The 25,991-nt window shown below is 36.0% G+C and overlaps 1 protein-coding gene across 3 annotated transcripts in view; it reads right to left on the bottom strand.

Moving 5' to 3' along the window:
- Window positions 1-25,991, bottom strand: part of Nsmaf (neutral sphingomyelinase activation associated factor) — a 52,280-nt gene that overhangs the window by 3,141 nt on the left and 23,148 nt on the right. For 2 of the 3 annotated variants that reach the window (XM_047516250.1, XM_047516268.1), the window contains 21 exons: window positions 24,893-24,964; window positions 24,536-24,583; window positions 24,385-24,437; window positions 21,633-21,762; window positions 19,889-19,960; window positions 18,275-18,383; window positions 16,149-16,325; window positions 15,042-15,121; window positions 14,443-14,533; window positions 14,287-14,350; window positions 13,352-13,403; window positions 13,139-13,259; window positions 12,612-12,743; window positions 11,520-11,562; window positions 11,055-11,218; window positions 9,562-9,670; window positions 7,934-7,992; window positions 2,982-3,049; window positions 2,138-2,205; window positions 1,615-1,738; window positions 404-487 (listed from right to left, as the gene is read on the bottom strand). In XM_047516250.1, the coding sequence (XP_047372206.1) occupies window positions 404-487; window positions 1,615-1,738; window positions 2,138-2,205; window positions 2,982-3,049; window positions 7,934-7,992; window positions 9,562-9,670; window positions 11,055-11,218; window positions 11,520-11,562; window positions 12,612-12,743; window positions 13,139-13,259; window positions 13,352-13,403; window positions 14,287-14,350; window positions 14,443-14,533; window positions 15,042-15,121; window positions 16,149-16,325; window positions 18,275-18,383; window positions 19,889-19,960; window positions 21,633-21,762; window positions 24,385-24,437; window positions 24,536-24,583; window positions 24,893-24,964 (1,920 nt within the window). The remainder of the gene's footprint in view (window positions 1-403; window positions 488-1,614; window positions 1,739-2,137; window positions 2,206-2,981; window positions 3,050-7,933; window positions 7,993-9,561; window positions 9,671-11,054; window positions 11,219-11,519; window positions 11,563-12,611; window positions 12,744-13,138; window positions 13,260-13,351; window positions 13,404-14,286; window positions 14,351-14,442; window positions 14,534-15,041; window positions 15,122-16,148; window positions 16,326-18,274; window positions 18,384-19,888; window positions 19,961-21,632; window positions 21,763-24,384; window positions 24,438-24,535; window positions 24,584-24,892; window positions 24,965-25,991) is intronic. The other variant, XM_047516260.1, reaches the window with a different exon arrangement.

The following is a 25,991-nucleotide window of genomic DNA, read 5'->3' as shown; positions in this document are numbered from 1 at the left end:
TGCACAACTGGCCATCTTAGATGGCAGTAACTGTTCTTAACTGTGAGATGTGTGTCTCCTGAACAGACAGGTCCCATCTACCTTCCAGGTCAGAAGACGTGGTCCCAAGATGGTTCTATCTTGTTGCCCCAAAGAATTTGAGGCTCAGAAATTGATATTTTGAGTCTAGAGGGATAGAAGTTAATTCTCAGGGAAATGTGGAAAGATGCATATTGGAGGAAAAAGAAAAGAAAGCAGACTCAGAAAGTTAGAGTCAACTTGATAAACAGTTATCCTGTTTCCAATAAGAAAAATACAACACCACCAATGAATTAATACACACAAATAAAAACAGGAACCTCTTCCCCACCCACCCTCTGGACTTTTGAGCTCAGCTTTCTGCAGTTCTGTTGATGGTACTCACACTGACTTCATGTTCCAGCTCAGCCAGCAAGTCAAACTGGTGTTTTTTGGTGCCTGGCATCTCTGCAGGAACACCAGACCACACCTAGGAGGGAACATATTATAGAAGGTATTTTCAAACTTTACATATAAAATAATTTCCAACCTGTTTAGGGAAAACTGTCTTGACCTACCTCCATTTAATATACTTGCTAATGAAGTTAAGCTGATAACAGTCCAGCTCCTCCTTCCTGGGGCCCATACTCCCTCCACCGCCCCTGCCGGCAAGTGCTTGTTTACAGGTGACTGTGCCTGTGTCTGTCCCTGTCATTTGCTGCTATAATTATGTGCTTTAAGTATTTTGTGAACAATGAAATATGAGTGTAGCAGTATAATGTCATTAATATTTGAAAATTTTACTAAAATTAGGTATAGGCAAGTAAACATATCAAATAAAGAAAAAAGTCCTGAAAAACTCCTGAGGAAATTGAAAGGGTTTTAAGGGTCTTGCTTTCTTTTACATAAATATAAATTGAAAATCTAAGATGAACAGCTGGGCATGGTGGTACATGCCTGTAATCCCAGCAGCTGAGGCAGGAGGATTGCAAGTTCAAAATCAGCCTCAGCAAAAGCGAGGCACTAAGCAACTCAATGAGATCCTGTCTCTAAATAAAATACAAATTAGAGCTGGGGATTTGGGTCAGTGGTTGAATGCGCCTGAGTTCAATCCCTGGTACCCCCGCTCACTCCCCTCCCAAAAAAATCTAAGATGAACATGGTGTGGTTTATGTGGGAAAGTTGTGTAGGATTCCAAAGAAAAGGGCTTGCCTAGTCTTACATAAAAGAATGGTAAATGAAAATGAAGCATCTATATGTTTTAGATTTTAAACATATCTTTTAATTATTGTTCACTTTAACTTGAAATTTTCTGATTAACTGATCTCTACTAGTTCTAGGCAGGTCAGATAAGAGGGGCTACTCCTGTACTTTTTTGTCTACAACTTTTAATGAATATTAGAACATTCAACCACCAGTTGAATACACAGTACAGAAATCAGTATAAACTTATTATATTAGGTGCATAAATTTTCAGAAAAAGGCAATAATATTCAGTATCCTTATTTATACACTTTGTTAAAGAGTGAAGTGATTGATGATACTAAAATCAGGTAGTTGGTCAACAATCTATAATTTTTTATGCTCAAACATTTCAAGTAAAAGTTAGATATAAACCTTCACTGTTGAGTCCCATGATGCAGAATATAGCCTGTCGTTATGCCAACAGATCTTACTAACAGCATCATCATGTCCCATCAGCGTGTCCTGGCGTCTTCCAAATGCTATGGAATAAAAATAGCTAAAAGATAATGAGAGGTATTAAAATGGTATTCCAGCTTAATTTTAAGACTCAAACACATATTTAAGAAAACACAATATTATTTAATGCTATACTTCCTAAGGCTTACTAAAATTACAAATTGCTTATTCTGATGTTATTAAAGCAAAATATTCAAAATTTGAATTTAAAACTAAAAATTTCTCAGTCTGGCTCATTTGTATTTTCACCCATTTAAAACTTAGAAGAAAACAGGTTCCAGTGGAGAAATTTTTAGATTCAAATAATGATATTTGAATATAATTTATATTGTCCTCATCTCTAATATTTGTTCTCTCTAGAAAACATAAGTGTCCAGGCAGTGGAAGGTTCTGCTATTTTGCATGCAGAATTACAAAGGAGTGTGCATAAAATACATACACGTTATTATCCCAAGAAGAACTTATGACGGTGGCATCTCCTGGTAAAAGTAAACAAGACGATAAAGCCTGGAATATAAATGACTTGACATTAACAATCTGAAGTTATTAGTAAATCCTTAACATGGTCAACTGTATTATAAGTTCCTCTCAAGATGAATGTTCAAATTCTCTTTATGGTGGCTCTCCTCATGACCAGGTTTTCTAAACTGGCCAATTTCAGATGTAAGGATCCCTCCCAATGTCCAAATGTGTCAAGTGTATTATGACCTAAGACTCTCATGCTCTGGTGGCCCTCACTGCCCTGGACTAGAGGAGGTCCTGTTAACACTCTGGCACAAATAAAGGGTGGACTGCAGGCTGGGGATAATTCTCAACAACAAAAATGCCCTCTCCAGATTACACATTTATATAAATGAGGAAAACTTCAAAAATTCCTCAGGGAATTCCAAAATGTTTTGGATGATTTACATGAAAAATGTGTTCTAAGTTTAGAGGAATTGTTTTTGTTGCAGTGGGTATCCTACCAATTTGGAAGTTAAGTAGCACATACACATTTAGTCTGGCAGTTAGAAAAAAAATAAAGGAAAGATTTATTAAGGAGAAGTCTACTGGGTGGTTCTTCGAAATTTTTAGGCTGAAAAGGAAATAACAATAGTATGAGAAAGAGATAACCTAAAAAAAATTAAATTGAATTTAGAAGTAATTTAACTTCTAAATTAAGGTATTCTACAGATGCCACACAGGAATAAACTAAGTTGTTCTGGCAGAAATTAAATATCATTATATGTGTGTATAAAACAAACTTATGAATTTCCATAATGATACTGATGAAATGAACTCACCATATTTGAAAATGATATACTTCTTTGAAGCATTTTGGATTCTTTAGAAAACATCTTCAAGGTAGAATCTAGGGTAGTAATGAGAAAGCAGACATATAAGAAAGAGTTCCTACCCACTACAGATGGTAAAGGAGGGCTGCTCTTCTTATTCTTGGAGGCCAACGGGGAATGTTAATTCCAAGGGACTGGGTGTAGATGGGGTTGGATGATCTAAGGCCTCATTCACATGAATATTCTACAGTCTAGAACTCCATGATGAGGAAAGCAACTTAAATCCCAGAAACTAGTATAAACATGGTACACTGTTGATGTTTCAGCATGACTGCAGACAATAAAGCCTGGTAACTGAGGTGAGCTGAAGTTAAAGTGAAGGCAAATAGCTTTAGCATTAACTTGAAAACCAAAACAAAAGAACAAACATGCTATTTTTCCTTGGGAGGTAGGATCATACTGATAAATCTTCCCAACCATGCTTTTGATCCTATTAGGCAACTGTGAATGTTCACTACAAAATACTGAACAAAATCCTACAGAACACTCTAAGCCAGTCGGGAATGTCAAGATGTTTTGCTTGAAATCAGATTTGCTCCCTATACCAGAGATGATCAGGTGAGAGACTGTGTTAAGAGTTGATCTCAGGTAGTAGGTACTGTGAATATCCACATACCTAAACTACACGGCATAGATGAGGAAGGAATGTAACCTTGGGCTGACCATCAGAATACATACAAATCAGTACCACATATCATGAAAGTTTAAACATGACAAGAAACAAACAGAAAAAAAAAAAAAAAAAAAAAAAACCTAGGGCTTTATTTGGCAAATCCACAAAGAAGTGGTATAATGCTTAATAAGCCTGAGGTCTGAAGATTGATACTCATAAAAATTGAGGTTCAGAGGGTCATGCAAGTATTTAGTGAGCTGAAGAATTTAATAAACCACGCCAGAAAGATCCAGCTAATAGCATAGGCTTCATTAAAGGAGCATTCTCTCTCTTCGCATTGCTGATAGTTTCCTTTGCTGAGAGAAAGCTTTTTAGTTTGAATCTATCCCAGTTATTGATTCTTGCTTTTATTTCTTGTGCTATGGGAGTCCTGTTAAGGAAGTCTGATCCTAAGCCAACAAGGTGAAGATTTGGACCTACGTTTTGTTCTATAAGATGAAGGGTCTCTGGTCTGATTCCAAGGTCCTTGATCCATTGTGAGTTGATTTTTGTGCAGGGTGAGAGATAGGGGTTTAGTTTCATTCTGCTGCATATGGATTTCCAGTTTTCCCAGCACCATTTGTTGAAGAGGCTATCTTTTCTCCATTGCATATTTTTGGCACCTTTGTCTAGTGTGAGAAAATTGTATTTATTTGGGTGTGTGTCCATGTCCTCTATTCTGTACCATTGATCTACCTGTCTATTTTGGTGCCAATACCATGCCATTTTTGTTACTATTGCTTTGTAGTATAGTTGAAGTTCTGGTATTGCAACACCCCTTGTTTCATTCTTCCTGCTAAGGACTGCTTTAGCTATTCTGAGTTTCTTATTCTTCCAGATGAATTTCATGATTGCTTGCTCTATTTCTGTAAGGTACATCATTGGGATTTTTTTTTTTTTTTCGGTACTGGGGATCAAACTCAGGGGCATGTGTTTGCGAGGCAAGCATGCTACTAGCTGAGCTATCTCCCCAGCCACATCATTGGGATTTTAATTGGAATTGCATTGAATCTGTATAGCACTTTTGGTAGTATGGCCATTTTGACAATATTAATTCTGCCTATCCAAGAACATGGGAGATCTTTCCATCTTCTAAGGTCTTCCTCAATTTCTTTCTTCAATGTTTTGTAGTTTTCATTGTACAGATCTTTTACCTCTTTGGCTAGATTGATTCCCAAGTATTTTATTTTATTTTTTTGAGGCTATTGCAAATGGAGTTGTTTTCCTCATTTCCCTTTCAGATGTTTCATCGCTTGCGTATAAAAATGCTTTAGATTTATGCATGTTGATTCTATAGCCTGCTATTTTGCTGAATTCATTGATGAGGTCTAGAAGTTTTCTGGAGGAGTTTTTTGGATCCTCTTATACAGAATCATGTCATTAGCAAATAGTGACAGCTTAAGTTCCTCTTTTCCTATTCGAATGCCTTTAATTTCTTTAGTCTGTCTAATTGCTCTGGCTAGAGTTTTGAGGATAATGTTGAACAGAAGTGGTGAAAGAAGGCATCCCTGTCTTGTTCCTGTTTTTAAAGGAAATGGCTTCAGTTTTTCTCCATTAAGAATGATGTTGGCCATGGGCTTAGCATAAATAGCCTTTACAATGTTCAGGTATGTTCCTCCTATCCCTATTTTTTCTAGTGTTTTGAGCATGAAAGGGTGTTGTATTTTGTCAAATGCTTTTTCTGTATCAATTGAAATAACCATATGATTCTTATCCTTAAGTCTATTGACATGATGGATTACGTTTATTGATTTACGGATATTAAACCATCCTTGCATTCCAGGGATGAACCAGCAGCAATGCAAAGAGAGAGCCTACAGAGTGGGAGAAAATCTTTGCCATTCATACTTCAGATAGAGCACTAATTTCCAAAATATATAAAGAACTCAAAAAACTCTACACCAAGAATAAAATAACCCAATCAACAAATGGGCTAAGGATATGAACAGACACTTCACAGAAGAAGATCTATAAGCAATCAACAAACATATGAAAAAATGTTCACCATCTTTAGTAATAAAAGAAATTCAAATCAAAACTACATTAAGATTCCATCTCGCCCCAATTAGAATGGTGATTATCAAGAATACAAGCAACAGTAGGTGTTGGCGAGGATGTGGGGAATAAGGTACACTCATACATTGCTGGTGGGGCTGCAAATTAGTGCAGCCACTCTGGAAAGCAGTGTGGAGATTCCTCAGAAAACTTGGAATGGAACCACCATTTGACCCAGCTATCCCACTCCTCGGCCTATACCTAAAGGACTGAAATCAGCATACTACAGAGATACAGCCACAACAATGTTCATAGCTGCTCAATTCACAATAGCCAGATTGGGGAAGCAACCAAGATGCCCTTCAATTGATGAATGGATAAAGAAACTGTGGTATATATATATACAATGGAATATTACTCAGCTATAAAGAATGATAAAATTATGGCATTTGCAGGTAAATGGATGAAACTGGAGAATATCATGCTAAGTGAGATAAGCCAATCTCAAAAAAACCAAAGGACGAATGATCTCACTGATAAGCAGATGATGACACATAACGGGGTGGGGTCGAAGTGGGGCAAGACTGGAAAAAGGAGGGACTGTATAGAGGGAAAAGAGTGGTAAAAGGGTGGGAAAAGAGGGAAAAGGGTGGGAAGGGTCGGGGGGGAGGAAAAAACAACAGAATGAATCAAACATCATTACCCTATGTAAATGTATGATTACGCAAATGGTATGCTGTTACTCCATATACAAACAGAAACAACATGTATCCTATTTGTTTACAATAAAAATAACTTAAAATAAAAAAAATAAAATAAAAAAAATATTTTTAGGGCCTAAAAAAAAAAAGAATTAAAAAAAAAAAATAAAGGAGCATTCTCATTGGGGCACGGTGGCACATGCCTGTAATTCCAGGGGCTCAGAAGGCTGAGACAGGAGGATCGTGAGTTCATAAGTCAGCCTCAGCAATAGCAAGGCGCTAAGCAACTCAGTGAGACCCTGTCTATAAATAAAATACAAAATGGGGCTGGGAATGTGGCACATTGGTTGAGTGCCCCTGAGATTAATCCCTGGTACCAAAAAAAAAAAAAAAAAAAAAAAAACAAACATTATCTCTGGCACTGTAATGTTGGCAAACTCAGCAAGTGGAAATCCTGGCAAAACATGGACTGCTTCGCTCTACCACAGCACCATCTCAGGACCCTGATCTGGCTGGTGTGGGTCTTGCATGTGATGTTCCTTAGGGTCTACAGTACCAACATTTTCTATGTTTTGTAGAAAATTCTGTTTTATAAAATCTGAGAATATATTTGGAGAAGGTAATGAAATGCTACAGATGATAAACCATGGAAACAGAACCTGAGTACTGATGCACCTGCAAGTGTTTAGTCGGATATGATTACTTAATGGATGAAAAACATAATCCTATTATAAGTAAGGACTAAAGAACAAGTAGCCTCATTAAAAACAGTTGCTCAGTTTTTCAGACTGGTTTTCTTATCACTGAAGCAGGACAGCTGAAGTATTACCCTTTTTACCTTCATATCTTCTAGGGTGCCAACTGAGGCTCTGAACATAAAAGGGACAGGACACACTGATAAATTATATAATTACACAGACTACCAGGGAAACAAAGAAATGCACAGCAAGAAATCCATTTTGTTATTTAAGATCAAGATGGCCAAACTGTAATGTATCATTGAAAAACAGTTGTAAGTTTTATCAATAAGTCATGTCAGGGGTTTTTAGAATTTTGACATGGTATAGCCACATTAGCAATATTTGAATTCAATTTCAAGTTAAATCCTACAAAAAAAACCCCATCCCAAACAGATATATGCTGCATGACAATACTAAGAAATGTAACAGCAAATCTGTACCTCCACATGCTAATGCACACACCTATGTCTGGTACAGCACATGACACTCTACCATCCCTTTCTAGGCTGATGCACAGCCAGCAAGCAGACCTGGCATGTCTCCATGGCAGGTGGTAAAGATCCCCACCAAACATGAACATGGGTAAAAGACTCTGTCCTATATCTTCATTCTGGAAAAACTTATCAACAACAGAAAGGTATTTCATTTTGTGTTTGACTACAATGAAATTTTCCATAATATATTACAAACAAATTGTTCCAAATCTATTTTATATGGAGGCAGCATATGCAAGTAGAGTGTTCAACCAGTAGATAAAGAAATGTGGATGCTTTATGAATCTATTTAAACCTCTTTTTGGGTAGGAAAACATACCTTGTGATGTTGTAAAAACTGAAGATCCATTGCAAGAGACTGCTATCCCTGTGACTGCCCTGTTTAAAAATAACGTTTTATAAATTACTATCAGCCATGTACTTAGACATCTGCTATGTTCCAAGTCCTTAATTTACTTTCACTAAGTTACTTAATTTTTTCTTTGAACCTTGTTTGCTGGATCTGTCCAGCATATACCTGCCATTACCAGATCACTGTTTGGCAATATCTGTCTTTGATCTGATGATACCTTGTGGCCAGGAAACATTCCCATTCTTAGCTTTCCAAGCTGACAGGATCACTGTTGAACGTGTTTCTGACAATTTTTGACAAATGGAAAATGCTTCTCCTTCAATCCTACCATATTTGACCATCACCAAAATAACTGAACCTCCTCTTTATTATATATCACCTCGCTTGTGTCATTTCCAAATCCAATTTCTCTGGCATCTGGTCTGTCAAGAATGACACAATTATCTGGTTCTAGCATGTCCTCCTAGATGACATTCAAGAGTCATTAAACATCACATGAATGAACACTAGAGGTTTATTCATGTCCTGCATTACAAGGTCCCTTTCTACATGCTATTTGGATAAGCTGAGAAAAGAAATGCCATCGTTAAAATAATGAACAGGATAGAACTAGTTATTTCTTTTCAGAATGCTTCTGGGTTTGAGCCATGCACCTGAAGCCAGGCATACAGCATGTACAGGTCCACCCATGAACAATGGCATATGCAGTCACCAAACTGTCAGGCTGTTGATGGCCATGGAGCAGGACCCTGGGCTCCAGGCCTGAGTTTTCTTCCTGCAGCAAGGTGGGCCAGGCTAGGTTAGTGCTTCTCAAACCTTCCTACAGGAGTACAGGGAACACACACATCCCCTCTGCGTCCAAGCAAACCCGATTTCTTTGAAGTACAGATATTATTTTAAAATTCATATGATCTTTGCCATGTTCTTTGTGTATACACTAATATTTGTTATAATATTTTTAAAAGAGGCATTTCTCCCTATATTACCAGTAAATTCAACATTTGAGGAAGACAGATCATGCTTCTCCTGGTATTTCATCACATAATCATGGCCACCACATTAACACATATTAGAATGAGTATTCTACACATCCTAATCCTGTACCAAAGACAGTTTAGTAACAAATGATTTTTAAGGACTACCAGCATAATAATAGTAATAAAAAGCTTCACATAATGGGTGGCATCCCACTGTTTTTGCAAAAAAATTTGGCATAAAATCTGCAATGACCATGTAGTGAAATCCAGTTAACTTCAGATCAGCAACAATTCTAGGGGTAGTGTGTTCAGTTTGAGAAGTACAAAACCATTTCTTGTCTTCAGACCTCAACTCATGTTACAGATCGACAGATGGCAGGAATAGCAGCATGAGCTGAGGGGGGCCAGCACACATCATTTTGTGCCAAAAGTTTTCACTTGCTACGTCAACTTTAGGTGGCAGATCACTGTAGACATTAGGGTGGGGGGAGGATAAAAAGCAATCAAGACAACATTGAAAGCAAACTTTCCCCCCACAACTCAGTTTAAAACATTCAATCCCATGTCAGGACTTTTACAAAAACTATAGGCTGCAGAGAAGCATGGAGATATCCTTACTCTTTGTGGATTTTATACTGCTCATGTAACTGCAGTTTGGTGATGTTATTCCAGGCCAGTGTTTTGCTTTCTTCGGTCAGATCTTCAAAAGACTCTTCACCTGGGGAGACTACATTAAATCATTGCTGAGTCAACTAAATCAGACAATTGCATCCTATTCATGTTATTATCTATGAAAATTAAACCACCAGGAAAACAAAACACCTCATAAAATCATAATTGCTTTCAAATGTACTTGTTAAGATATAGTCCCATGTTAGATAAGGAAAGAAATCGTGTAGAGAAAGATGAAAAGGTACCTTTGAATACTATAGTCTTCCAAAATTTGCAAAGCTTTTACTTGCCTACTGACTTATGAATTTCTGGAAATATAAGAATGAGTAACCATTTCCTTATCAGCAATTTTTGCAAAAAACTGGCCTCTGCCTAAGAATGCTGAAGTTTTGTTTTGTTTTTGAGGTGGAGGAGGAGAGAAGAAATCAACACAAGGGTTTCAGAATAGAAGAAATGCTTTCACTTCCGCTTTAAGAAATGCTGGAGCAATCATGCTTCAAAGCAATCACATGACACGGTTACAACTGGTGACTAAGCAGAGCACAGGGTGAAACAGTATCACAAGATAATCCTATGGTCTTATGATTTAACCCAGTGAAACACACAGAACATCTTAAAGAAGTGCACTGAGCTACCCCTGGGTCAAGTAACTCCTGTAAGCTGTTCCTCTAGTCTGTGAGCCTGAGAAGCCTGGATGTGCTTGGGGATAGACCGAATTGGAGATAAAATGAGATGTAGTGAATTTGCTGCCAAGGTGCCATATGGTGCCACACAGGTCCTCCTCCGGGGCTGTATGCTGAGGATCTCTCATGTCAGATATAAAACACACATAACTGGCTGAAGGTACGGTGATGGTTCCTTCCTTTCCAAATATCAAGTAGGAGAAATGGGTCAAGTTCATTTCAGCACCTAGCATATGCCTGAACAGAAAACTCTGTACCTGTCTATCAAAAGTTACATAACAAAAAATAAATAAAGAAACAGAGCAGTTTGAATTTGATATTTGTATGTGGGTTTGGTAAGGAATTAGGGGTGGAGGAAGCCATGGTGGAGACTTTAAGTAAAAATATGTGAACTGCTCAGCAATGAACACCAAATTGTAAAACAGAAAAGAAAGGGACTAACAGCACAAAATACATCCAAGTCTTACTCAAATTACCAGAAAATAAAATTGTTTATCTTAAAGTTAACAGTTAAAAAAAAAAAAAACAAAAAAAAAACCAGGATAGAAGAAAAACAAACATCTCCCTCTCCCTCTCAGTGCTGGGGATTGAACCAAGGTCTTCCACATGCTAGGCAAGTTATCTACCATTGAGCTGCCCTCCAGCCCCTGAGAAACAAACATCTCTAAGCAGTTCGTCTCCTCTTCAGAATCTTCAGAAACATCTTAAACACAAAGGAGAAACAGAAGGTGCTCACAGTCTTTTTATGAAACTTACCTGGGGAATCTACTATGGAAGCATTATAACTGGAAGTCTGGGACAAACTTTTAAATTTGGGGGTGATCCTTCGAGGATGCGGTGTCACAAACAGTTGTTTTGGTGTCTGCCCAAATTCTAAGATTTGAGTTAGCATGGCTACTTTCTCATCAGGATCCTCAATGCTTTAGAACAGAACACAAATAATGCAGTGAACCACCAGGTTCAAGATCCCTGAAAGCACATATTTTAAATAATGCAGATCAACAGGAGAGATTAATCCTCAAATAATAATAGCAACTATGGGCCAGGACTATTTAAGCCTCATCACAGACCTTTAAATTATTTTATAACTAACGTAATGGTGAAGGCAAGACAGAAATTATTTTAAAATTTCCATACGTTAACACTCTCAAATAACTACATTAATAATTTAGGTAGAGATATTTTATAACTTATAGAAATGCCTTATAGACATTTAAGTACCTGTTCAAGTCTACGCCTCCTTCATAGGTCAGGGGATGAAATACTGAAAGAGAGATGTAAACACTATTTAAAGATGTACTATTTAGGTATACTATTCACACCCTGTTCAGAATTTAAACAAGCAATCTAACAACTTAAAACTGTATTCAAAGACACTGATTTGCACTTGGCAAAACATACTACTATAAACTGAGTAAATATTAACTTGAACTATTATCTGTTGATGAACAAAAATCTAATTGGCTGATTAGTTGACTTGTTATCTTAGTGTATCTCAGTCAGCATTATTTTCTCCTTAAGGGGAGTCTGCGTCAGTGTTTAGTCTGAGACTCTGCGCTTCCATATGAGAAATGAGGTCTGAATTTCCAGCTTCAGTTTCTTGTTATTGACACAGAAACGTGGAGGCAGATAAGCACAGAAGCTGAAGAGGAGGTATACTGTGGCTACTTTCTTTCTGTTTAATTAAAAAGAAACTCTGGGGCCCTTCATAAGAATTGAGGTCGCTGTTCTATCCAATTTTACTAAGTTTTAATTGACATTATTAAATGGGATGTAAAGTACAGTAAGCCCTCTGTATCTGTGGATTTCGCATCTGTGGATTCAACCAACTGCATATATTTGAAAGAAAGAACTGCATCTATACTAAACAGGTACAGGATTTTTTCTTTTATTATTCTCTAAACAATATAACAGTTATTGACACAGAATTTACATTGTATTCGGTGTTATAAGTAATCTAGAGATGATTTAAATATGCAGGATGACGTATGTAAGGTTATTTGCAAACACAACACCATTTTACATAAGGAACTCTTAACCATCCACAGGTTTTGGTAACCACAGGGGGTCCTGGAACCAATTACCATAGATACCAAGGGATCACTGAGACCATGGTGCAGCAGTTGTTGTTTAGGCAAAAGCCCTACCCTCCTTGGTTACTCTGTATCTAACCCAGTCATGGAGCCAGTGACCACTATTTTTTGATATAAGATGCTTCTGCTAAAGAAATGTTTGATTGCTCTAACCTTATTTTTCTTTGTTTGCTTTCCTCCTCAATAAAACCTAATTGAAATTTTAATGAATATAACATACCATTATGGGCCCCAACAGCATCATTCCCTTTTTGCTTGTAGCCAAATATCAGATCAATCCATTCATGGAGATGCTCTGATACATAATTGCTTTCCAGTGCATCCTTGCTCTTCTGGAGAAAGTCCTCAGGACCTATCAGATTAGACTCGATCAAAACCTGATGCAGACTCCATCACATTTACTCTCTTTTGTCTGTCTCTATGCAAATCAAACTTCTAGGATAGGCAAGAGGTGCATATTTCTTAATGAGATTTTCCCTCCCACATGAAATGTACATTTTGTGGGGAGAGGGAAGAGGGAAGTGGTAAGAATCATTTTTCCAACCTTTAGTTCTCTCAAATACATATGAATGTTTTTACATCATAGACTCAGAATACTTCTGGTTGGAACAGACTAAAGATATTGACTTATTTATAAAATAATACTGTTACTTTTAAAAACTTAAGCAAGAAAATAATGACACTGAAATTGCTAATATTACTCGGTAAAGAATGTACATAACACAATCCCTACAAGAAGGTACTCACTTGAGGCCCACAGGGGAAGTTCTACATCATCAACCATCTGTCCTCCTTGTCTCTTCCCCAAATCCAACTTCAGACTATTGATTAAAAAGCTGACATCATCACCATAGAATTCTGGAATCAACTGAAAGTTCCAGGGAAAAAAAGAAAACAGTAACATTTTTTAATGCAGTTAGAAACCGCAAGCCCTGTGAATCATCAGTATGTATTGCTTACCTCTTTAAAATCTGTTGCACCATCCAAACAGTTTTTCCAGGTTTCTGCAATACTGAATATGGAAAAAAATCTCATGTTAAATCTAAGCTACAGAAACAGCAACAGCAGTGCTCCCTATGCACCCACCTATGCAACAACTACTGTTCTACTCTTATATGAACTCATTTTTCTCATTCACTCACAGTTCTCAACATCCACATGAGTGAGTATCCCCCTTCAATGGAAGAGAAAATTAGGGCTCAGGGAGCTGATGTAACTTCTTTTGGGGTCACAGAGGGATGAGTGTGGAGTTCGAGTCCATACCATTAGACAACACACACACACACATACTGGACCCATTCAGATTAAAAGATTAGCACAACTGTTTTAATAGCTCATTTAAAAGTATGTGTATAGACATAAACCAAAAGATTAACAATGACTACCATATCAGCATGGTGAGATTCCAAGTAAACTTTACTTCTTTATGTTTTTATTTTTTAAAGGAAATATTACTGTAAATAATATTTCCCACCCTCATTTCCTGCCCTCAGAAAGTTATAATCAATTTAAGGCAGAATTAAGAATGATAAAATGCTGGAAACAATCTAAATGTCCAACAACAGAGAAAGATAGTTGAAATAATTTATGACATGTTAGAATGTGATATAATAATTTTTAAAATCACTATTTTGGAGAATAGCTAATAATATGGGGGAAATGTCAAGATCTAATAGGCTATAAAAAAACCAGGAGAAAAACCTATATTTAAAATATGTTCTCTCATTTATATACACGTTAATGCACACATATGTTTTGAAAAACCCTGAAAGGAAAAGCTATAAGAAGTAGTGATTTTTAATATTTATGTTTTTGTTTATGTCTAGTATTCTAAAACAAACTTGTTGTGCATACGTAATCAAAATGTTAAAAATGGGGAGGCATTGATATCAAACCTGTTGAACATTCTATCTGCATTATCAAATCTTCCGTTCTGTAGGCACAGCATATATTCTGGTGCTAGAGGGAAAAAAATCAGGTTACGTCGGATCATAGAGTCATTTCAGGAAGAAACATAAAATGTAACTGAGGGTAATGCTGAAGAATCTTACCAATTCTAACAAGATAAAAGAGCACATAACCTGGGGAAGAGTAGTGACTTCCATACATGAACTTTGGTTCAGGCATTTCTTCGTAGCGTGTCTATAATATAGGAAGAAAAACAGGGCTAAGTGTTGGCTATAAAGTAGTAACTGACTCAGGTAAAAGCCTAAGAGATCATGGCACAGATATATTACATTCTTTAATTTCCCTCTTAGATAGGAAAAACAGAAGTTTCTAAGAGGGAAGGAACAACTGTGACTAACAGCATTCCTGTCACAAAAATTTTGGTTTCCTTCACTTTGTGGTAAAGGTGTTGGGGCTGGATGAAATAGACCTGATTTCATGCATCCCTTCTGCCATTTACCATTGAACGCCTTCATGAAAATAATTCAGTAAGTCTTAAACAGGTTACCCTCCTACTTCCTGAATTGTAGATCAAAAATGCAATTGGGGAACACTCATGGTGGAAAAGGGGTGAGAAACCACTTAATGTAGGATCTAGTGAGTCACTCCTGGTGCACCTCCCCAAAGTCTGGGAGAAATGAATTTCAGTGACTGTGGAAACACAGGCTGTGGCTCACAAAACCAAGAATCCCCCCTCCAGTACCAGCAGTCTCTCCAGACGTTCCTTATTCAAGGCTCCCACTGGCTTACTAAGGTCACGAAAGGTTCCTGGATTTGACAAATCTGTAGACATGAACAAATAACTTCAGCTTATGCCATTATCCTATTAAATTGATTCAAATTCACACTTTTATTTTTACAATAGTTTTTTAAAACAATCGATATAAATTCATAAGAAGTACAGCATTTGTTATTTATAAAGCTATCATAAAAAGGTTAGCCATATCCATATAAGAGTAACAGCGTTGACAAAAATCAATAAAATTGATTTTTTAAAAAAAGGTTTCTAAAACCAAAAACCTGTACTCTAAGTAAAAGAAGAAGAAATTAAAGAAACATAAAAAGTAATTTTACCAAGACGTCTTTCCTATGTTTGGATGACAGTGAATATTATTATTCTGTGATATTAGCATAATTTGAAAACTAGGGACCTGAATATTATGAGATATAGATTTTCATATTCCTAGAAAATTTTTTATCTCTTTCCATGACAAAGGTTCAATTTAGTGAACTGTCAAAAGGAACTCATTGTTCACAATATATAATTATAAATATTACATAATAAAATTACAATGTGATCACATTTTTAATAATTTGAGGGAGGAAAAGAAAAGTACATAGACCACAAAGTTAAAATGGTTATCTCTCAGTTATACAATTATGGATGATTTCTATTTCCTTCTTTGATTAAATATTACATAATGAAGAGTTAAATTTCTTTTGGTAATCACCATTTTCAAAAGGAATTTTAAAATAATATGATGAACTGTGTCAAGATTTTCAATGAAAAGCTTAAATATTTCAAAACTTGGTATTTATAGAAAACAATATTAACACCAGATAAAAATTACGCACATATTTTCTGTGTCTCCTTCAAGAGATATGGTGGAAAAAAACATTTATATGACTTATGGAACATTTATCTAGTATCTTGGAATAGAAATTGGTGATGTTAAGTAATAAAACTGTAATGAGTTCTAATTTGCTCATGTATGACATCACAATTCTAAAGTAGAATTGTTTCCTTTAAAAACAATAAAGAACGACCGCTGCCAACTAAGTTCCATCAAAACCCATGCATAGCATTTACCTAGTTCTGAGCTGTAATAATCACTGATTACCCATGGAAATACGGGATACTGGGAGAGGTCATTGCAGCTGCGGTCAGCCAGGTTGTTGAGGTGGAGGAGGTACTGATAGTTGGAAAGGTGCCCCCGCTGCCACTGCAGCATGTAGCTCTCAGCAGTGTGCTCTGCCACGTGGTGCTCTGAAGGAAGAAAGGTCTGTCACTTCACTCTGCAAATGGCTGGCTGGTATTCACTTAGTATGTAAAAACTACAGGCTTAAAATGTAGACCCTCCCACATATTTCTGAAACATGTTTTAAGAAAAAGAAAAGTAGGCTGTTGATCAATTTTCACAAAGCAGTAGCGGAGCTGAACATGAGTATCTCTACGATCTAGGAGGGTAAATTATTAAATATATTGAGCTACTAGTATCTAACCACAAAAATATAATATAACCTAAACAAATATAAAATTACAGAGCAAATATATAAATATTACAAGGCAACCAGATATTTATACAATAAATAATAAACCATCATTCCAAATGTGCTGAGTTCTAGTGCCTTTTTAAAACCAGTGGTCATTTGTGAAGGTTTATTATCTTCACTTTTTATGGAATCAGAAAAAAAACTATCCTTTGGTTTTCTTTTAGATCTGAAAGAGGTGTACTAATACTAATCAGTCAACAATTACATATTATGTACATGAGGACTAAGAAAAAGAAAAGAAACTGTTAAAGAAAAAAAAAATTTTGGCAGGAGGACCAATTCTCAAACTGGAAGAACCAGAGAGGCCCCTGACTGCAAAAATGGAATCACAGATAACATGTACCAATGAGAACTTTACTCGCACCGTGTGAAACAAACCAACTGTCCTCCTACAAGTGGGGTTTTCATTTTGTTCAGAAAATTCTGCTATCAGTTTTTTACTGGATGCATCAAGCAATTGAATTCATGTTAATTCGATATTCATATTTACTTTTAACAAGTATCTTTTCTAATCAGATACTAAGAAAGGTCTTCAAAAATCAAAATTCTCCCCCTCCCCTTTGCCACTCCTGAAAAAGTACAATCTTAGGAAAAAATTCAAAGGGAACTGAAGGCTTGAGAGAAGACAGATGTTTTAGATCATGGAAAGGTTTTTGACTTGATATTTTAGGATTCACCATGGAAGCTGAGTTTTTTGCTGTAATCTTATTATAATTAGAAAAAATAAAATAAAATAATTCAGGAACCAAAAAATAAAAGCAAACTTTGTAGCAAAGCTATAGATATGTATTAAGTTCACTTAAATAGTTCAATGAATGAAAAAAAAATGTAATTATAAACCTAATGTAAAATAATATATATTCCTTTTTGCAAGCAAACTATCCTTCTTTGAGGGTAAATTCAATTGGTAAGGGAAAATGTACTTCACTATGTATCTCATAAATGGATACACTGTATGCTAGAAGAACAAACAAAATTAAGATAGTATTAGTAAAACCCCAACATTCATTTTTAAAAATCATTCTAGTAATCTAGCAACTTTGTAAATAATGTTTATTTTAGTCATGCAGCTTATTAAAAAAAAAGCATATGCTCGATAAGAAAAATACAGGTGTCTCTCAAATAGAGGCAAGGAAATTCAATAAAGGTTAAGCAATCATCATTAATGAAAAGTGATTTTTAGTCTGATGGTGCTATAATCAGAAGGTTTATGTGATCTTTCTGTGTGGTTCTGCAGCTTTGTGATTAAGACTAAAATCAGTGATCACAATCATATCACTGGATAAATCACTGTCTCACATTAAGAAATTCAGTCCTGGTTTTCATAAACTACCATAAGACATGACAGTATAAAAAATACTTGGGAAGATTCATTATAATCTATTCAAGCTGGAGGTCATTAAAATAGTAAAAACATTTAAACACATTTATCAAGATTTTTAAAAATACTCAAGTGGAATGAACTATTACCAAAATGAATGCATATATCCCTCAGTTTTTAAGATATTATTTTGACAACTATAGTTACTGATGAGAAGTAAGCAGCACCAATGGGGAGGTGGTTCTAGATAGAGCATCTTTCTCCTCCTTGGTGCTATCCCAGCTCCTCAGGAGTTAAACCACCTTCACATGAAAAGACAAGATGAAGGGTGAACAGCAAACCTAGGTATGTGGCAATGTAAAAATAGAGGTCATCTCGATCTTGAGGCTCATAGAATTTCAGGTAGATGTCAGAACACAGATTGTCTTCTGTGCAAAACACTTCCAGGCCCTGTAATTCAGAAAGAAAAGAGTAGAACAAATGGCACCAGGCTTATCTTGCAATCCCAGAGTAAGTGCCTAATTACAAAAACTTTTCAGTCACATATCTGTATTCTTGATTTTTACAACTTGTTTTCCACCTATAATTTGACTCAAGGATACAGATATGTCTCTCTATATTTATGTATGTTGTATTTATAAACTTCCTGAGAATAGCACATGCATTTCAAGTAAACTATAAAATTCTCTTTGGTGTTGAATGCTTGCATTGTAATACCTTTCATGAACTTATTACTTTGAAATTCAAAATTAGCTTATCCATGCCTTCAAGATCTTTTTCAGACACATATGTTTAGCTTTCTCTACACATAATTATGTATATTTAACAAAGTGGTAATTGAGTAACCCATTCAATTAATAAAGTATAATTATTTTTCAGAAAACTATGAGCTTTATAAATATTGTGCAGACAAGGGTGATTTAGGGCAGGAACGGACTAAGGATGAATGTCCAGACATGTTCTAGGTTCAAACTCAGGTTTTCTTCATTTACTAGCTAGGGAACTTAGGAAGTTAACTCTTTAAGTCTCAATTTGTTTATTAGTAAAATATAAGATCATTCACCTCACAGAGATTATCATGGCAAATGACAAGGCACTTAATCAATATTTATTTCTTCTCTATCTGACTGATCTCTGTACTCAGAGAAGGAGATTTTTAACAGTATCTGTTTACCTGATTCTCTATTACCACTGGAAATGCAGTGTAAAGTAGTATCAGTATTTACATAGGCAGCAAAAGTTATATTTCACAATTTGAAAACACAAAAAATGAGAGTTAAAATTCCACAATACTTTTGTAATGAAGTCATTGGTTGATCTTCCAAGGAGAAAATAAAATAACTATATATTGATGTAACATTGAAATACCTTCAGTAAGGAATGGTTTCTAAAGTAAGTAAGATAAACAGAAATTCAGACATATGCTTACTCAGGGGAATGGTGGGAAGAACAGCCCATATGATTTAAATGGTTATATTATCTATTTCTGTCACCAAGACCAAAGGTTGAGCTGATATAAGTTAACTATGACTATACCACAGTTCTACTGAAGAGTTACCTTCATAATATCTTCCAAATTCTACTTTGAGAATGAGCTGCAGTGAACAGGTGGCAAGGAAGAGTGCTGGATTAGATCTGCATTCATAATTTTAGCCTAAGCCTAGAAACTCTGAGAACTCAGGGGTGAGAGACTTAAGGGCACTCTAGACCTCTAGATCTTGGAACAAAAGAAACATTGCCACAAGGGAACCTCTTATTTACAGAAAGGAGTTATTCTTTTGTTGATTTCAAGTTTATCCAAAAGAAAGAGTAACAAGAATTAGAGTCCATGTGCTTACAACGTAACATATCTGTACTTATCAAGCATTCCTAAGGAACTGTAAGTCAATAAGCCACCAGCTAAACTGAAGGTCTGACAACCATTCACCAAGAAATAGAACTGCACTCAAACTCACCAACGGCATGAGGCCATGCCTCCTTTTGTAAATGCGGCGGACGTCTTGGAGTGTTATCTGGACCACAGGTTTCTTTAAAAAGTAGAAAGATTATCTCAAACATCAACATTTTAACACAATTAGAAGCTGTTCTTTAATACCAGGAAAGAGCAGGGCGGAAAAAAAGGCCAAATACTTCTTCCCCAATGTGTTGTTGCAAGTGAACTTGGAACAAGGCATATCTGATTTTACATTCTGTTCTGCTATTTTTCACTATCTTCATGACCTTGGCCATGTCAGTAACCCCCTAGTAACAATGCAGTCAGCTACCTTTAAGGTTATTGCAAGATTGTTGGATGATATGGGATATTAAAGGACTAGTATAGATAACAACTCAGGAATTTTGTTATCTTTTTGCAGATACACTGACATACTTTTTTTTTTTTTTATTTTAGAATCCTGTTTTATAGCTCCTTAACAATTATAGTGTATTAAATTACTCCAGAATATGGCAGGGCCTCTGAACTGTTTCTTAACAAAGAAAAAAATGTTCTTGTTACTCCAGAACTTAAAGCACTAATGAGAGAGAAATGAGATGAATCAAGAGGTACTACAATTGGCAATGCTTCCACATTCCTGCTTCCAGGTGAGAGGGAGGAAGAGCCTGCAGAGGTCAGGTAATGCAATAGTTAAATGCCTCAAAGATCCCAAGTCAGGTAAAGGATCCTGGCCCTCAGATCTGGAAGGGGTAAGAGCTAAGCAACAGTAATGGTAGTAGCCAAGTCAATTCACTTCACTATTAGAAAACGCCACTCCAGTCATGTGCACCATCTACTGGAGAACTTAGCAAGTATGCTTCACCACCTAGTGGAGGGAGTTGGTATAGCACCATCCTTGACTAAAACAGCACACAGCACAAGCTGCTTTAGTGTTCTTTCATGATCAGGAGAATTTTCATGATGTTGCTTTCTATGGCAGAAAACATTCTCAATTTTCTAAGTTGCACTGCCAGAGGGTGTTAGGATTTCTTGTTTTTGTTTTTTTTTTTTTTTAAATGAACCATCCCAAAAAGAAGCCTATTCTCTGGAAATAACAACTCTTATTTATTTATTTGCAACAACTCTTTACAGATTTTAGTGAAGAAATCTGAGTATACTTTCTGGCCTAGTGAGTCTAATGTCCTTGTGAAAGAGAAGATTGTTTCAAAGATCATAGAAGGAGCCCCCAAAGTGGCATCTCTACATGCTCCTCCATGCTAACCAAGAGGGCAGGTTCATAGTATTTCTTCAAGAAAAAGATAAAAAGATAAAAGAAAAGAAATCCTTATTCAGATCTGCTGTGTTTGTGATTAAGGAGAAATAAGAAATACCCTCCTATGTATACACATAAGTGAATATACAGGAAACATCCATTTCTTATTAATGGTAGTGTATTTCCTTGGTCTCTTCCAGCAGTGCTTTCTAATAAAAAGGTAGAAATCTCCATTGACACTTAAAATCAGGAACAGCAGGGTTTCTTTCTACAATACTAAAATCAAGAGACTCTAGAATGACCTAAAATAGACTGAAGGAACTTAAACTTTGGTGATTGTGCTCCAGGATTACATAGGGAACCTGCAAAATACACAGGTGCTGGTAAGGGTAGTGGGCAGGTGATTTTGACCCTCAGCAAAATGTGAGGACACTGTAATTGTGAAGTCAAGATCCCAGAAAAATCAAGTTCAAAGATGGAGGCAGCTCTGTACCCGACCCTGGGGTCTACATACCGGGTACCCATTGAGAGGCTGAAAATACAGGTTTGTGTCTGTGATGCAAACGTGTCCAGGATTCGTCACCAGAGGTGTCACCATTTCTGCTTTGCATTCCATATGCAGCTTTTCAGAAACACTTTGGAATCTGAAAATGTGACAGCAAAAGTAAAAAAAAAGAAAAAAAAGAGGAAGAAATTGATCTACGTTCTAGGTTTATCTATATAGTGTGACTTTGTATGACATTTGTCTAATCACATTTAACATAAGAAAGTGGTAATATAAATTGGCTACTAAGATAGAGTTGATATTATTTTATGATATAATGAAAATTTGTTTTTTAAAAACAAAAGAGATTATGTATCAGGGGCAAGGCAAATACATAAAACCACCCTTAGATGAACTCTTAGTCCTCCCAAAATAAACTGACCTTGAAACTATTCTTACCTTCATACAATTTTCTATTTTTTGTGTCATTCAGACCTATTTTAATAGTCATAGAAACAGTTTTGACATAAATGACGTTTATTCACACTACAACTACGTAATTACAATTACTTAAATGTCATTTCAAAGTATATTTGTTGTTCGGATCTATTTTAATAAAGAATGCAAAAAATGACCTATTAGCCACTACTAAAATATATAATCAAAAAAGTCTAATACACTCTACTGTCATATATATCTAAAAAGAACTAATATTAAGAAAAATCTACTCTGCTTTATGAATTTAAAATTATTATGAAAACAACCAAATCTGTCATATTTTAGGGCAATACTTTAAAAATCTGGGTTGAAAATAAATCTTGTGGGGCTGGGGGTATAGCTTAGTGGTAGAGCATATGCTTAGCATGCATAAGTTCAATGCTGGGTTCAAATCCCCAGCATCAAAATAAGTAAATTTCTTTATAAGTAACAGAATATAATATAGAGGGGCAGAATTGAAGTATAAATCACTACTTAGAAAAATGACAGGGAAAGGTGATTCTTATTATTTATTCTTTTCCTTTCTAAAATGAAAACTATTCTTCCTTTGGCAATCCAATTACCTAATATATCCTGCCACTACAAAAGTGGAAAGAAAATTAATACTGTAGAGCATAAAGGAAAAGGAAGCAAACATAAACACAAAAATAGGACTACTGCCCAGATAGCTTTGCAGGCAAGTTCTTTAACACATTAAAATATAGGGGCAAAGGTCAGGATGATTCTGATTCCCAAATTTCACAAAGTCAGCAATCTAATAGAATATTACAAACAAATCTCATTTATAAACATAGGCTTTTAGCAAAAGCCTAGAACATAATAATCCATAAATCAATCTGTTCCACTATACTTTCTCCTGTCTGAAGAATGAATGCTTACAAATGCAAAAGTCTAAAATAAAAATGCTAATGGAGACTACAAGTAATTCATAGATAACATTTTATACATATAAAGAATCTAAAGTTAATGAAATTGATTGTGGAGTTTAGCAGGGATGATGAAGATGAATACGCAACCATCTATTGCATCCCATATATCAACACCAACAGAAAATGAAAATTTTAATAACATCATTTGTAATGCCATCAAAAACCTGAAGTATCTGAAATAAATCTAACATCAGATAGGAAAGATTATAGAGAAGATTTTAAAGAAGATCTAACAGAAGACTACAGATTTTCTGCAGTCACAAGCAGAAGTTCCAAACTTTCTTTTATGGAAAATGACAAATTGATTCTAAATTTATACAAAAGTGAATAAGACCAAGATTAGTGAAGATATAATTTAAACTAGGAAAACAGGATGTGGGGCCTTATACCAACCACCAGGTGTCAATAGGCACCATGAGTCAAGAGTAATTGACACAATGGTATCAGAGAGGAAGATAGAGATATACAGCTCAAATTTACTTAATATAAGGCAAGAAACAAGAGAATAGGATAATACAAAAATACCATTACTTACAGAAAATACACTATTTACTTAATAAAGTCTAGAAAATCAATGAAAAGAACAACAGAACTGTAAGAGTGTATGTACTCTCTCTAGGTCCCTATGGGGCACCACAGAAAAGTACTTAAAGCAACTTGAGGGGTCAAGAAAGACTTTCTAGAAAAACTGATATCTAAACTGAAATCAGAAAAGCGAGAAAGCTATGTGCAAAAGAGGAATGTGTATGTTCTAAGCAAGAGGGAACAAGAGCAAGGACGACAGGAACTTTACATAATGCAAACAGCTAGAGCCCAGAGCTCAAAAGCAATTAGCTACTAGGAACAGAAAAATGAACTGGCCCCTAAGAGTTGGGCCCACAGTGAGGTGTTTAGACTCATCCTGAAGGCCTGGAGAGTCTTGAAGAACTATAAGCAGGCAAGCGATATGATTAATTAAGTCCTTCAGAAATAGCATCATTTAAAATGACATTAGGTCCAGGTTAGAGGACAAATAAAGAGGGAAGACTTGAGTCAGGCAAATGGACTAAGAGCTGTGAAGGTACTCTGGGTGGAGGTCAAGGTGGCCTAAACAGGGGCAACCATAGGGTGAAGACACAGTGGACATACTGAAGAGATCAGGGAGCATAATGAACACGGCTCACTGACATGTTAAGTGTGAAGAGTGGAGGAAGTCCCCAAATTCCTCCTCAACTGGGACTGGTGCATCCCCTAGGGTGGGCAGGTTTGGGGTGAGATGACAATGACATTATCAATCTTGGACATGCTCAGTGAGGTCTATAGATGACAATGTCCACTGCTTTTCTAACCAGGAAACAAAATTATTAAAAACATACCTGTTTTTGTCAAATGATGTCCTAGCCAGACGTGACTGCAAGATAGCTGTTATCTATGAGAAGAGAACCATTAAAAATCATCAACGTTAAGTACTTATGAGTAACATATCAACACAAGGTAATTCACACAGACGCTAATGGGAACACTCACCATGGCAGTTTGGTCGCCCAGTTTGTCAAGGCAGGATGCTCTGTGAAGCTACAATATCATAAATACACACGATCAGTTTTTTTTTTTTTTCAGGTGGCATGGAGTATTTCTTTAGAAGCAACAAAATACACTAATTATTCTATTACTTGGTGATAGCCCAGATTATTTTGTATATATTCATGGCTACTTCCTAATAGACAGTTTGCACATTCTACATATTCAAATAAATCTGCCAGGTATATAGAAAAGAGATTGCTGTTTGGATAATAGGGAAATACGTAATTTTAATAAAAAATAGTTTCTGCCTCAGTTTGCTTTGAGTTCTCCTTCCAGGGAGTGGCTAAGTCATTGGCTTACCTGAAGCAGTGTCTCCACCACATCTTCCACTTTTCCTGAAACATCCAATTCAAAGACATATTCCATTTTGCCCTAACATAAAGGGGAAGATATCAAAACATCAGAGGAGGAGGAGCATGTCAACCCTGTGACATTAAGGTCATTTGTACAACACCTGCTAAATTCTGCCTATTTCTGCCTCACCCTGGATTTGCTGCTATTTTATTACTTCCTGCCTTCTGCTAACTTTGGGTTTACTCTTCCCTTCTTGTTCTAATTCCTTGATGTGTAGTTAGGATTTTTATTCTGAGATCTGTCTTCTTTTTTAACGTAGGTATTTATCTTATGAACTTCCCTCAATACTGTTTTGCTCCCATCCGTTGTTGTGTATGTTGTTTTGTTCTTACTTGTCTTAAAATACTTCGTAATTTCTCTTTTGATTTCTTATTTGATTCACTGGTTGGCTGACAGCATGTTGTTTAATTGCCATATATCTGTGAACTTCCCAGCTTTCTGCTATTATTTCTAGTTTCATTCCATTGTGGGTGGAAAGGATAAGTGATATTTCAATCATCTTAAATTCTTAAGACTTGTTTTGTGACCTAACATATGATCTGTCCTGGGAATGTCCCACGAGCTTGAGAAGAATGTGTGTTCTGCTGCTGTTGGGTAGAATGTTCTGTGTGTGTCTGCCAGGTCCATTTGGTCTACAGTGCTTCTCGTCTTCTGTTTCCTCACTGATGTTCTATCTAGATGTTCTACTCGGTGTTCTACCCATACTGAAATCTGTTATTAATCTGTTGATCAATTCATATGATTAGGTACTCTGAGATTGGGTGTTTATATATTGTGATAGGTAATTTTATTTGCCAATGAGATTAGGCCATAGAATGCCAAAATATTTTATTAAACATTGTCTCTGGATGTCTCTCTGAAGAATTTTTGAATGAGATAAACATTTGAATTAGTAAACTTAGTAAAGCAGATTAACCTCCCCAATGTGGGTGAGCCTCCTCCAATCTGCTGAGGACCTGAATAAAATAAAAGGCTAAGTAGAAAAAAAATTTTTTCCTCTGTCTTCAAGCTAGGATATTGGTGATGTCCTGTCTTCAGACTAGGA

This window comes from Sciurus carolinensis, chromosome 1 (genome assembly GCF_902686445.1).
Source record: "Sciurus carolinensis chromosome 1, mSciCar1.2, whole genome shotgun sequence".
NCBI lineage: Eukaryota > Metazoa > Chordata > Mammalia > Rodentia > Sciuridae > Sciurus > Sciurus carolinensis.
The sequence above is the reverse complement of the archived record's forward strand: the minus strand, read 5'-3'. Positions and strand labels throughout refer to the sequence as shown.